At 38.1% G+C, this 13,812-nt stretch overlaps 2 protein-coding genes across 2 annotated transcripts in view; one reads left to right on the top strand and one right to left on the bottom strand.

Moving 5' to 3' along the window:
* AOPEP (aminopeptidase O (putative)) overlaps positions 1-13,812 on the bottom strand; it is a 296,802-nt gene that overhangs the window by 95,753 nt on the left and 187,237 nt on the right. The gene's annotated exons all lie outside the window — the stretch shown is intronic.
* The window catches only part of FANCC (FA complementation group C), an 80,103-nt gene that overhangs the window by 54,846 nt on the left and 11,445 nt on the right, over positions 1-13,812 (top strand). The window contains exons 9-11 of the mRNA XM_065745676.1: positions 1,108-1,264; positions 6,511-6,563; positions 8,554-8,653. Of these exons, the coding sequence (XP_065601748.1) occupies positions 1,108-1,264; positions 6,511-6,563; positions 8,554-8,653 (310 nt within the window). The remainder of the gene's footprint in view (positions 1-1,107; positions 1,265-6,510; positions 6,564-8,553; positions 8,654-13,812) is intronic.

The raw sequence follows: 13,812 nt of genomic DNA, 5'->3' as shown, positions 1-13,812 counted from the left end.
AAATGGCTTTTCTTTGGATTTGAATGCTGAATGCACTGTTCATCTCGTATATTATAAAAAAATAGCTCCTTTGTATTTGAATGGCAGAGCTCAGTGGAATTTTAAATTGCTGGTGTACAAATTGCAGCAGAACAGTTTTAAATATTGACTGAAAAATTTTCACATCATTTCTCGAAAATGGAGGTTAAATTTGATTTCAGGAGTTTAGTAACTTGGTCAAAGGTATTATCACTTTCCATAGAAATATTATTTACCTTTAATGTAAATGTATCAACATTCCTAACTTGAAGTTTTGAGAGGCACCTTTAACTTTCCACATTTCTCTTATTTTTACTGTGAAAATGGTTATGAAGATTTTCAATTTTGCTAAATTTCGTCAGATTCCTTTTAATGAGACTTAAGAAAGCAGTTTTGAAATATAGCTTTGCTTGTTTTGCTACTGGTAAACAGCTAATGTATAAAAGCCATCTGACTGAAGCTGAATGTTAGAAAAACTGTCTATGCCATGAAAGGAAAGGTGACTTGATTTCTTCTCAGTCGTTGTTGAGAAGGTTGATCTTGAGTTTTGTTCAGAGTCAGTGCTGTTGCATAGCTGTGTCATGTTTGGTCAGCTAAGAAATTCCACTAATGATGACAGATGACAGTCTGTCCTCGAGATAGATGTCTCTGTCATATTCTGTTTGAATGGAAGTCATGAGAAATAGCTACTTCTGAAGCTACCAGATGTTACAACATATTTACTCGATAATATAGGACATAGACACAAGAGGTTCCAATGGAGGTTATTGTATATATCATTACTCCCCAAGGGTTCCAGAAAACATAGTCAATGGTAAAAGGACATATACTGCTTTGTGCATATGCTCCTGGCAGTCAAGGAAAATAAGTGGAAAACAAATGTGAAATGGTGATTCTGAGTTACTTTTTGCCTTTATCTGGTTATTTCATACCAAATAGAATACTGTAAATGAGATTTTCTCTTTTGCTGCAAGTTGATCTTTTTTTCTTCTTTTTTCCCCAAGTGTGCTTAAAAAAAGAAAAAAAGGAATATTTTTGTGCATCTTCCATTTTCTCATGGGAAAAACAGTTATTTTTCTCTCAAACCAGAAAGAAGATCTCCCTTTCTGAGTCTGCTATCTTCAGCCTCTGGCATCGTCACTTACCAAGCCTTGAAAGTGCTACATTACATCTTTTGGACCAGCTGGTTTCCCTTCAGACAACTTCTTTGGAAAAAGTGGCTGGTGTCATAAAAGATTCTCTTCTGGTATGTTAAACACTGTAGTGCATTCGATGCTGCTCTTTCAGGCTTAATATGTGACAATTTTTTAAATATATGAGCATCTTCAAGAGAAGTAGTCTGTTATGTGGTGTAAAACTTCCTTTGTCTGGCAATAACTGCATTACTAAATGCAAATTTTGATTCTTGTGCATTTCACTAAATTTCTAGTTTTTGCAGTGGTGAGACCAAAAAAGAACTTCACCCAGAGATGAAAAATAGATGGAGAAATTGAGAATCAAGTTGATGTCGGTACTGAGTACCTGTCTGTCTTTAAAAATTACAAACTCTTTCCTGGGATGATTTTTACCCTGTGCCCTTGGAAGTTTAACAGTTTAAGCAATTGAATTCCTTGTGGGTTACTTCACTGTGGACTGATAGTTACTTAGTTTTTTCTTGCAGACCTGAACAAAGGTCTTAATATAAAAAAAAATCCCACACTGTAATTAGTTTGTTTTAAAATGCTGTGTTACTCAGTTCACTAAAAATCGCTTTTCCTATTAGAAAACTTAATGACACAGTACCCCTTTCAAAGTAATGAGCCTGGCCTGAGTTGCACTTCAGGAGTTGTCTGAGGTTCTGGGTGTCCCAGAAGACAATGCTCACGTACAAGGCTTATGTGTCATTTCTCTGTCAAAAGCACAGTGAGTTTAATGCAGTGCATGATGCCACAGTTGGCTGAGAAAAAAAAAAATCTATGTTAAAATATGAAAGAAATATAGAAGGAAATGAAAAGATATAATTATTGGTTAATTGTTGTTTGTTAATGATTTTCATTTCATTTTCATATTTATCTTTATTTTACAAAGTTTCCCTTAAAAGAATAGAACCTTCTGTACTAGCACACTTCGATCGCGTATGTTTGCCTCTGCTCCAAATACTTGGGGTGCTTTCAAAATAAAGCTTTCAGAAAGAGGAAGCACCACTGCAACAGCTTTGAATGCTGGTTTACAGAGGACATCCTGTGGACAAGGAGTGGAATGAAAGGAAGCATAAATATGAATGCAGTTAGGAGATGATACTGCTTTTTGGTAGGAGCTGATAAGAGAGAGGGTGTATAAGGGGGAGATGGCTTAACAGTTAAAAACAATGGGGTAAGAAGCTTCAAAGATTGAAGAGGGAAAAGATTGAATTGAGAAATTATGATCTGAAACTAATGATATTTTGTAAAACTTGTACACTTTGAGGATACTTGTCTGTTATACTAGTCAGCACCTTGAATCCAACAGCCTGCTTAAAAACATATGAATATTTAATTAGTGGTAGTAATTAACATGTTTTGACAGTTGGATTATGGTATTCGTAGGATGTAACCTCTTTGTTTTAAATAGTAATAAAAAAAGTGAGAAAGTGAGACACAAATTGGTTGATTTTTATGTTTCTTCTGTTTGCAAGAAAATCTGTAGTGTACAAATAAGCAGTTAGTGTTTTGATTACTGAATATTTTAAGATGGAAAAATCACCAAACCATTTCATGATTGCATTATCAGAAACATTTATCTAAACAGAATGTTTCGAAACAGCAACCAAACAATACACAAACCTTATAGGAACAACACTGTTCAAATGGTTGTAAACTACTGCGCTTTTCTGGGGAAGAATCTTGATATGCAGTATTCTTACATTTGAATTTGGGGGACTATTAATAGTGTGATGACCTACTAACTTGTGTTTAATGAGGTAAGCTATTAGGCTTGTGGTTTCTTAGACTTGACAGGAAATAATGTTTTAAATTGTGTGTCTATTTAGAAGTGGCAAAAACAAATGAAGTGACTGCTACAAAATTTTTTTTAACCTCTTCAGAACTTGGTGGGTGGGTGGATGTCTTCCTTTCTGAAGCAATACTGAAGTTTGTGTGTGTGAATTAACAACTAATACATAGCACATCAGAATTTTGCAGTTTACTAGGAAAGTATAAATATGTAAGTAAGCAGATTTCTAAGCTCATTTTTGTAAACAAATATGTCAACAAGTCAGTGTCAGTTGTAGTTTACGTTCAACTTTTAGATAACTTTCCCAAGTGATTTTAAAAGTCATGTTGCAAGAAAACCCTGTTCTAGTGCAGTAGTTTGAGAGGCTTAGTATTTGTCAGCTTCTCCTTTATAAATCAGCTGTGACTGCTGTGCTTTGTTTTTCCACATTATGCACTTTCCAAAGTCCAGCTAAGAATTAAAAGTACATTGTGCTCTATAGTTAAAGCTCTCCCTATAGAGCCTTCCTTGCTGGTGTTGCTCCTACACTCTTTAACTGTCCTTCTGCTTCACCTTATCCACAGGTTTTGTCAGACTGTATCAACACTTAACCTACCTCTTGTTTCCAGCTGTGCAAATTAAATAAGTATTAAAGAGGGAAAAGGAAAATGAATTGAGAGAAAATGAAAAGCTTGTTTATTTGTGGGTTTTGTTTTGTTTTTTTCCTAAGAGTCCAACTAAATTACTGTTAACTACCTCAATATTGCCTGTCTTCAAAACCTGTATCATTATGGTGAAATATTTGTAGTACCCACTGATTTATTCATAATCTTGATGAATTCAAGAGGTGTTAAAGTAAATATATAATATATAAAGTAAAAATAAATACATATGCATATGTAAAAAGATACTTGTGCTTTCAAAATAACTGTATCCTTCAAAATGAAGGTATGTCAGACACAAATTAGAGGAAGAAAAATAAGTAGTTCTCATTTTTTAATTTTTAAGTTTAAAATTCGGGAATGTTGGTAAATACAAAATTTGGAAGTAAAACATTTTAAATGAAACAGTGTATTAGGAAGTCAAGAAAACTGGTGCTTCTTTTAATACCTCAAATATTTTACTGTGGGATCGTGGGTACAGTTTGTTTCCTTATGCCTACTTTTACTTAGTTTTTGTTACAATACAGAGTCTGGTATGTTTATCCATATCTCATTTACATGCATGCTGTAGAAGCAAATATATTTTTTCATTTCTTCATTCAGTTATGGCTTTGTATTGCACAGGCTGTTTACGATTCTTCTTTCAACTGCTGCAGATAATAGAATGCTGTAGTTTTATAGAACTTGTGTTATGTAGTATTTCATGTTACTATGTCTTTTTCTTACTTCCTTTTAAAAATCACGTTTTTGTGTGAGGTGGTTTTTTGAAGTGCTCACATTCTTTCAATATGTTATTGTTATATCACACATGCAGTTCAATTTCCCCATGTTTGAATCTTCTGTATTGTTGTGTTATGTGAAATGTGTGTATTTGAAAAGAGCTGGAACAAGCTCCCAGTAGAGGTGAGATTTTCTGAACTTTCTCTGAAAAAAAAAATATATAGTTACAGATTAAATTATTAAATTATAATAAGATATTATCTGTGGGGGAATAATAGGGGAAGAAAAAAAGAAATAGTTAAAAACCTGGAGGTGCTCTGAGAAACCCTCCCAAACTCAAGCTTCTCTCCCTCCTGTCTTCTGTAGTGTGGCATACTGCAACAAAGGCACATCTTCACATTGCCTTGGAGACTGTTATGCTATGATAATACTCTTATTTTGAGTACTTTCAAATAAATTGCATACAGTCCATTGATCAAAATCTTGTAATATGAGGCTGCTCTTCCCTTCCAGTGCTCATGTATATTAAGTAGAGGAAACTATTAATAGTGTTTCCTTGTATTGATTATTGTTGATTGCTGCTGTACGGGAAGAAGGAGTGAAATAGAACACATCTATTTTGGTCTTTTTCAAAGGAACTATGGTTTTGTTTTGATATATGAGGCTGGTTGACCCTTACTACTCTTAGGGAACAATGGTTTTGTGTGTTAAATATAGAATATCTGAAAAGAGAGCAGAGAACTGAATTTAACCCATAGGACTGGTGGAACATTGTTTTCACACCCCAGTGTTTCCAGAAAATATTAGAAATAGGAAAGGACCTCTGGAGGTTGTCTGGTCCAGGATTTCCTCTAACAGTGGAATCTGGGAGTCCAACCTTGCAACCAGATGCCTGCTGTTCGGCATGTCTAAGAAACCAACTGTAAATACTCTCCAACACTAGATGGCACACATGGGACAGTTTAGCTGCAGCCCTATCACAGAAATTAAGGTAAAACACAAGAACATGCCACGTAGTATCCAGTGTGCAAAGACAGCTATGAGGATAAAAGGAGCTGTTCTTGTAAGAGCTCTTCTGTTAAAGTTTGTCTCTTAATTTCTGGGTTTATTATCTCAGTTAAAAGTCCTCATTCTGCATATGTTTAATTAAATAGAAAATTCTTCTACTTAATACTTCTCAGCTTGAAACAGATGCAGAATTCTTTGGGATGGTGCTTCAGACACTTAGACCTGTTAACAGTGTAGGCCATGTGTAAACACTGTTCCTTCAACATATTCTAAAGTCTACAAAATGCTTTTTATTAGACATGCATCATTCCGAATTGTTCAGGAATCATGTTCTCATCAAATCTTCTGGTGCTAATTTCAGAAACACTGGGCTTTTCCTTGTCTTTAGGTTTTGTTTTTAAGCTAGGCTACATGTGTAAATACTTAGTTTTGTTGCTGTACAAAAGCTTACTTAAATCTTAGAATTTCAGAGTGTGGGATTAGAAAGTAGTGTGTTTACAACTGCATGTTTAAAATAACTTTCTTTAAACAGTTTAAAAAAAGTTTTCAGACTTTCTTTGTGTGGTAGTACCTTGAATACAAAAAGCTTCCCAAGTAAAAAAAAAACATGTATACAATCTGATGCACTGAGATAAATTCGTAATCTTAGCAACTCTGCAGTTCACAGAGGAGTGTAATATCTGTAAAAATGTCCTAGACCAGGATACATGTGGTGTTAAAGACAAGGAGATACATTTAATTTCTAGAATTAATTTTGAAGGTGTATCAAGAATCTCTAAGTGTACTCAAAAGGGATTTTCTGTAAAGGCAGGAGGAAAGTTTTTTGTAAACTTTTTGGCACCTTTTGCCTCCAGCAATTGCACGCAGTGAACATTTCTGTCCTTCTACCACTCTTCCTATTTTTGGTGCTTGTTGTCATAAACAGTTTGCAGCCCAGGTGTTGTGTTTGCTGCTCAGCCTGCTTAGTGTCACTGTGGTTCTCTATCTGTGATTTTGAAAAATCGAAGCTTGAGAAAATATGATAGAGTTGATTTGAAATTTACAATTTAGTAAATGCAGCATGATTCTATCCATAAGACATAAATTATGCAGTGAATGTTGTATGAATTGCTTCTCCTTAATGACTAATTTCCTCCCATTTGTTTATGAACAGCCACAAGCTGCAAGCCATCCTGCCATTTTCAGAATTGTTAACGAAATCTTCAAGTAAGTTTTGAAACTATAGTGGGAAGCGTTTCTGATGGCCAGTTACTACACTGGGGATTTTCTTCATGCAGATATGTAGGATTACAATTTCTGGATGTCATGTTCTGTAGCTGAGTGCCACAGGGTACTGTTCTGTGTAATATACTGTAAGTAACAGTAAATATTAAAAATCCCAATAACTTTATTTGTAACATAGAATATAGCAATTATTGATACAATTGACTACCTTGTATTTTAGCCTTTAGAAGTTAGAATTGATTTTCCAATTTAGTGGAGACCTGCAGTTCAAGTACTATTTAGATATGAAAGCTATAAATGATCCATAATATCTTGGCTCATGCCAGCATGCAGATGGAGTGTAGCTTTAATGTTTATATTTGCCAACATGGCCTCTTTTTTACTATGTTAATAACCCTCAGGATTTAGATCAGATATGCTCTTATTTGCACTAAATTACTGACCTGCCTGTTCACTGAGTTCATGTTTGTTTGTCATGGTCATTTTGAAGCTATACATGTTGTTCACCACATGGGGGCTTCCAGTCATTTGTAGTTTCAGTGGATTTTTCCCTTTGCCTGCATTTCTTCTTATTTTACCATTCCTTCAATGACAGTCTAGCTCGTGAAAAATGACTTGGGTTATACTGCTTGGAGATTGCATTATGTATCCAAACCTGGAATAAAATTTGTTTTACTAGGAGGTGTGGAGGTGGGGGCTGAGAGCAAGGGTGGCCCTAAAACTCTTTAGGACTAGAAACACATATCTAAAATATACATGTTTCTTTAGGAATAGCTTTTCCTGTTCTTTACCTGACTGTGCTAAATGGTTTTACCTCGTGGATATTAACTTGTTTCCCCAACTTTTTTCCCTGACTAGAGGCATGCTAGTTTTCAGTCCATTCCATACACCTAGCCTGAGTTTATGTACGACTTCTTATGTCTGATTTACCCACAGTTTTATGAAATTTCTGAATTAAAGTAGTGTGTTTGTTGCTCTCATCTCATTGATAGTTGTGGAAAAAAATAAACAAACAAATCTAACAATATAAACCCTAGGAGATCTCAGTGGCAGCTTACTTTAAACTGTTTTCTTTACGCGTTGTTCAAAGATGAGAATGAAAATTGCTCCTGACTGCCCATGTACCTTTGTCTTCCATTTGTACATTATGTCTTATGGAAGGGACAGTTAGAACACTCACCTTCCTGAACCTCAAGAGTATATTTAATGATTTCACCAATGAAAACACTTTGAAATTCATCAGTCTGTAATGAAATCTGTAGTAATTATGGATCTAATATGTCTTTGGTGTATAGTTACTTGTGATTGTGCTCGTTTATTGATCCTGTTCACTAAGGAGTCACAGTGATTGACTTGTTTCTGTATTATTTAATATTAACATTTTATCTCCTTGTGTAATTTTTGATCTATGGAACTTTTATATTTGAACAACATATTTTTCTTCTTTACCCTGACTTTATTGAGAGTGCACTGTTTAACAATTGAAGTCAAGATACACATATGTATATTTTGTGCTCAAGGTGCCATATCCCAGGAGATTATAATTTCTAACATGGCTATGAATGCCTTCCATCAAAGCACTTACACATGCTTAGTTGTGGGTGTGGGATTAGTTGTATTCAACACATAAAACTGATACCAATTTTGCCTAACAAAGTTGTGATAGTCTGATTTTTAATTTTATCCTTTTTTTCATTTATTGTTAGAGTAAATTGTATGCATCTGTTTGTTTACTCTATATACATAATAAATCCAGAGTATTTGTAGAGGTTATATGTATTTTCTTTAAAAAAAGAACAAAACCCTGCAGCGTTGCTACTTCTGGCATAATTAGCATGATGAGCTCAGGCACGACTTGAAGCTAGAACATGTAAAGAATGTACCTTTTTCTTTTCTCATCCCTTCAATAACATTGCTGTAGTTGGCAGACAAATTATCTAATCTGTCATAATCTTAACTTTTCAATGCTTAGGAATGCACTGTTGGAAACTGATGGAACTCCTGAAGTTATGACCATAATACGAGTATTTATGCAGCTCTTCATTCAGGTGCAGCAGAATGAAAACAAGCAGGTTAGTCAAGATCTAATTCTTAATGTTTCTCTTCAGTCAGAAGATACAAAATTTTGCAAGAAAATATGAATTCTACTGATAAGAATGGTCACTGAATGTAATGAGTTTAATAATAGTTGTCCCCCTATGGTTGTACATATTTGCCAAATTTCAGTTCAGACATTTTTGCCTGTGAATAGAAATATAGTATGAAGCCAGCATACATACTGGAGAAATTTACCTGAATTTATCCTTGAATAGTCCTACAACCTAAACCATAATTTTCTCGGGGGCAATTATTTTGTTATCATAGAGTGCTTCTATGATTTGACAAGAACAGACAAAAATCTTAATAGTTTTTCTTTTGAAGTAACAGAGTTCTTGAGAATAAAAAAAAACATAAGTAATAAACCCCACCCTATCTCCAGTCCTCTCTATTGTCTGCTCTTTGCATCTCCATCCAATGTGTGGCTGTTAATAGTGACCACTCAGAAAACTTTCCTCAGCTTAAAGATTCAAATTTCCCAGCTTAGCATCTTTCCTTTTGCACAGGCTTGTACATTGTTCATACTAAACTGAATTTAGTAGATTAATTTTTGTATGTATGACTTCAACCAGCAGCAGGTTCAGTTTCTCACTTTTAATGTTTAAAATGGGAGATTATAGGTAACAAACTCCTTGTTAGTTTCTTAGATCAGACATGATAATCATGTTGGGTTTTTTGTTTACTTTTAACTCCAATGCCTATGTTGTAATTTTGGAAATTATCATTTTAATGCTTTTTGTTTTAGTCTTAAGGAAATTTTTCATTCCTTTGAGTTTTGCAGCTTCTTGGGGAGATGGTGGTTAAGAAAATTTGGGGCCTTCATGTGGAAACTTGTTGTGTACTGACCTTTAATTACCATTGTGATTGAATCTATCATCTGCTATCTTCAGGCAATATGACTTAAGAATGAAACTGCAGCTGTCATGTTTAATATGTAGGTGCTGTACATGTTAATTTTATGCCATTCTGGTTGCATATGGCAGCAGCACATTGTGTAGCCTCAGGTGTGGATGACTGGGTGGAGAAAACAAGTGAAGATCCCACACCCACCAAACACCCAGGGCTAATCCTGTTGTGTGTGTGGTGTGTTTGCATCATGGTCTACAGTTGTTCATCTACTGACATTGCAACATGGACTCTTGCCTACTTCTCTGAAAGTCATCTTAAATGTTTTCTTTATTTGAATGCTATACAGTTTAATTTATGAGGCTTTAGTTAAGATGCTTTCTTCAATATTAGGATTTAAAATCCCTCCTTTCAGAGTTTCTGAATTTACTGTAAAGTTAACTTATGGTTGGCACAAAATTATGCAGGCAGATTACTTCATAGAATCATAGAATCTTAAGGGTTGGAAGAGACCTCAAGAGATCATCGAGTCCAACCCCCCTGCCAAAGCAGTTCCCTACACCAGGTCGCACAGGTAGGCGTCCAGGTGGGTCTTGAATATCTCCAGACAAGGAGACCCCACAACCCCCCTGTGCAGCCTGTGCCAGTGCTCCGTCACCCTCACCATAAAGAAGTTCTTGCACACATTCGTGCGGAACCTCCTGTGCTGCAGTTTCTGTCCGTTCCCCCTTGTCCTGTCTCCACACACTGCTGAAAAGAGTCTGGCCTTATCACTTTGTCCCCCACATCTCAGATATTTATAAACCTGGATCAGGTCCCCTCTCTTTTCTTTTCTTCTTTTCTCAAGGCTAAAGAGACCCGGTTCACTTAGCCTTTCTTCATAGGGGAGATCCTCCAGGCCCTTCACCATCTTTGTGGCCCTGCACTGGACTCTTTCCAAGAGATCCCTGTCTTTTTTATACCGAGGGACACTGCTGGTTACAGGCCTCCAACCAGACTCTGCACTGCCAACGACAACCCTCTGCACTGTCAGTCAGCCAGTTCTCAGCCCACTTGACTGTCCACTCATCTATCCCACACATCCTTAGCTTTGTTATAAGGATGTCATGGGGGACAGTATCAAATGTCTTGCTGAAATCAAGGTATACTACATCCACCACCCTTTCCCCATCCACCCAGCCAGTGACAACATCATAGAAGGCCACCAGGTTGGTCAAGCATGACCTCCCCTTGGTGAACCCATGCTGGCTACTCCTGATAACCTCCTTTTCTTCCAATTGTCTGGAGATGGCATCCAGAATAAGCTGTTCCATCACCTTTCCAGGGACAGAGGTGAGGCTGACTAGCCTATAATTACAAGGATCTTCCTTCTTGCCCTTTTTGAAGACCAGAGTGACATTAGCTATCCTCCAGTCTTCAGGCACATCCCCCATTCTTCAAGACCTCTCAAAGATGATAGAGAGTGGTTCAGCAATCACCTCAGCCAGCTCCCTCAGCACCCGTGGATGCACTCCATCGAGTCCCATGGATTTATGAACATTAGCATTGCCTAGGCACTCACAGACCACCTCTTCCCTGACTGAAGGAAAGTCTCCCATTCCCCAGACTCTCTCACTAACCTCCGGGGTCTGGGATTCCTGAGGGAGAGCTTTTCCACTGATGACAGAAGCAAAGAAAGCGTTCAGTGTCTCTGCCTTCTCAGCATCGCCCGTTACCAGAACACCCCCATCACCTATTAGGGGACCCACATTCTCCCTAATCTTCCTTTTACTGTTAACATACTTTAAAAAGCCTTTTTTATTATCCTTTATCACTTCTGCCAGATTCAGTTCCAGATGTGCTTTAGCCTTCCTTGTTGCATTCCTGCAGGCCCTGACAACCTTTCTATATTCTTCCCAAGTGGTCAGACCCTTTTTCCACATTTCATGGACCTTCTTCTTCCCTTTGACTTTGTGCATGAGCTCCTTGCTCATCCACGCAGGTTTCCTGCCACCCCTTCCTGATTTCTTGCTCAAAGGGACACACTGATCCTGAGCTTGGAAGAAGAGCTGACCAGCTCTAACAGCTGAATGCTGACCAGCTCTCACAGGCCCCCTTACCTTCTAGCACCCTATCCCATGGTATAGCTCCAAGTAGGTCCCGGAAGAGATCAAAGTTGGCTCTCCTTAAGTGCGGGGTAGCAGTCCTACTTTTTGCTTTGCTCCTTCCACTCAGGATCTTGAACTCCATCTTGTGATCACTACAACCCAAGCTGCCCCCAGTCTTCCAACAAGTCCTTCCTTGTTAGTGAGAATAAGGTCCAGTAACACCCCTCCCCGTGTCGGTTCCTCCACCACCTGAATCAGAAATTTGTCTTCAACACATTGCAAGAACCGTCTGGACCACGTATGCTTGGCCAAGTTGCTCATCCAGCAAATATCTGGATAATTGAAGTCCCCCATAAGCACCAACGCCTGGGAATGTGACGCTACTTCTAATTGCTTATGGAAGGCCTCATCAACCTCCTCCTCCTGATCAGGGGGCCTGTAGTACACACGCACAACAGTGTCACCCTTACCAGCCTGCCCCTTGATTCTCACCCACAAGCTCTCCACTGCTACGTCACTCTCCCCCAAGTGGACTTCAATACATTCTAACTGCTCTCTCACATAAAGAGCAACTCCACCACCTCGTCTTGCCAGCCAGTCTTTCCTAAAAAGCACATAGCCCTCCATGCTAGCCGTCCATTCCAGTCATGAGAGCTGTCCCACCACATCTCCATGATTGCAATGAGATCATGGCCTTGAGACTGCACGCAGATCTCCAGCTCTTCCTGTTTATTTCCCACGCTGCGCGCATTAGCGTACAGACACTTAAGGGAAGCAGCCTCCCCCTGCCTCTCACCATACCTAGGAACTCCACTCTCTTCACCCATCAAGCTCTGTTTTGAGCCTTGAACTACCCCCTCGGCCCCAGCAGCCCTCATTTTGTCCCCTTCCCCCTTCATACCTAGTTTAAAGACCTGTCAATAAGTCTCACCAGTTCCTTGGCTAGAATTCTCCAACCCCTCAGAAACAGGCTGCTTCTACCTGCAGCCATCATGCCAGGTGCCGAGTAGATTGCCCCGTGGTCAAAAAAGCCAAAATTCCTATGTTTGCACCAACTCTTAAGCTATTTATTTAAGAGGTGGGCTTTTTGGATCCTCCCAGTATCCTTCCCTGCCACTGAAGGTATAGAAGAAAACGTCACCTGCACACCTGTTCCTTCAGCTACCCGCCCCAGTCTCCTGAAGTCATCCTTGATAGTCTTCAGACTTTTCTCAGCGACTTCATCACTGCCATCCTGAACTATCACTAGTGGGTAGTAATCAGAAGGGCAGATCAGTCCGGGAAGTCTCCTAGAAATGTCCCTGACCTGTGCCCCAGGAAGGCAGCACACCTCCCTGCAGGTAGGGTCAGGCCAACATATAGGACCCTCTGTTCCTCTCAGCAGGGAGTCCCTTATGACAACAACCCTTCTGTCCTTACGGGTGGAGGAAGTCTTGAGGCGTGGGGTCAACTGCTTCACCCGAGGCATCCTCACGGGTGGGCCTCCCTCCACACCCATGCTCTTCCTAAACTCTGTTTAAATCACTATGTATTTTTTGCCTTACTAATATTACATATATACATAGAGCACTCATCTTTATCCAACCTGTTTTCTGGATGTCTGTCAATGATATAATTTCTTTGGAGAATGGTAAAATGATTAATAATGACAGAGGATGAAGAAAATTGTGGCTAGGTCATCTAAGGTCTTAGGGATTTTGAGTACAGTTAATTGAAAAAAGGCAATGTGAACAGAAATATCCAAAAAAATGTTTTGAAGAACCAGGTCATGTCTGACAGCTGCACAGGGTTGGAAGATAGCAGGAGAATGATTCCGTATTCCTATGTGGCACTGTCAGAACCAGCTGTTTTTTCTAAAAACTTTGTAGACTTTACTGGGATTCACTGTTGGGATGATCCTCCCTGTGCTATGTAGAAGCAGATTCCCTGCAAGTTTGTGTTGGTAGAAATAGCTGACTTAAGGATTTGGGGTCAGGTTATTTATAGATTTATGAACTTAAATATTTTTATGAACTACTGTTTTTATTTGATGGAAACTTTTTTTTTTTTCCAGAGTTGTTTTTCATTAGGACTGTAAGCGGTTTTCACCTGAGAATGTTGTTTTAAATAGCTAGATAAATATTTTATTACAGTTTTCAACTTTTACTTTCAGTTTTACATAATGGCAATTATGTAATCCAAGCAAGTTTGGGTTGTTAGAG

The sequence above is a fragment of the Cyrtonyx montezumae genome, unplaced genomic scaffold (assembly GCF_038088225.1).
Source record: "Cyrtonyx montezumae isolate F1298 unplaced genomic scaffold, pur_monq_1.0 scaffold_36, whole genome shotgun sequence".
Lineage (NCBI taxonomy): Eukaryota > Metazoa > Chordata > Aves > Galliformes > Odontophoridae > Cyrtonyx > Cyrtonyx montezumae.
Note: the sequence above shows the minus strand (reverse complement) of the source record. Positions and strands in the feature narration are given on the sequence as shown.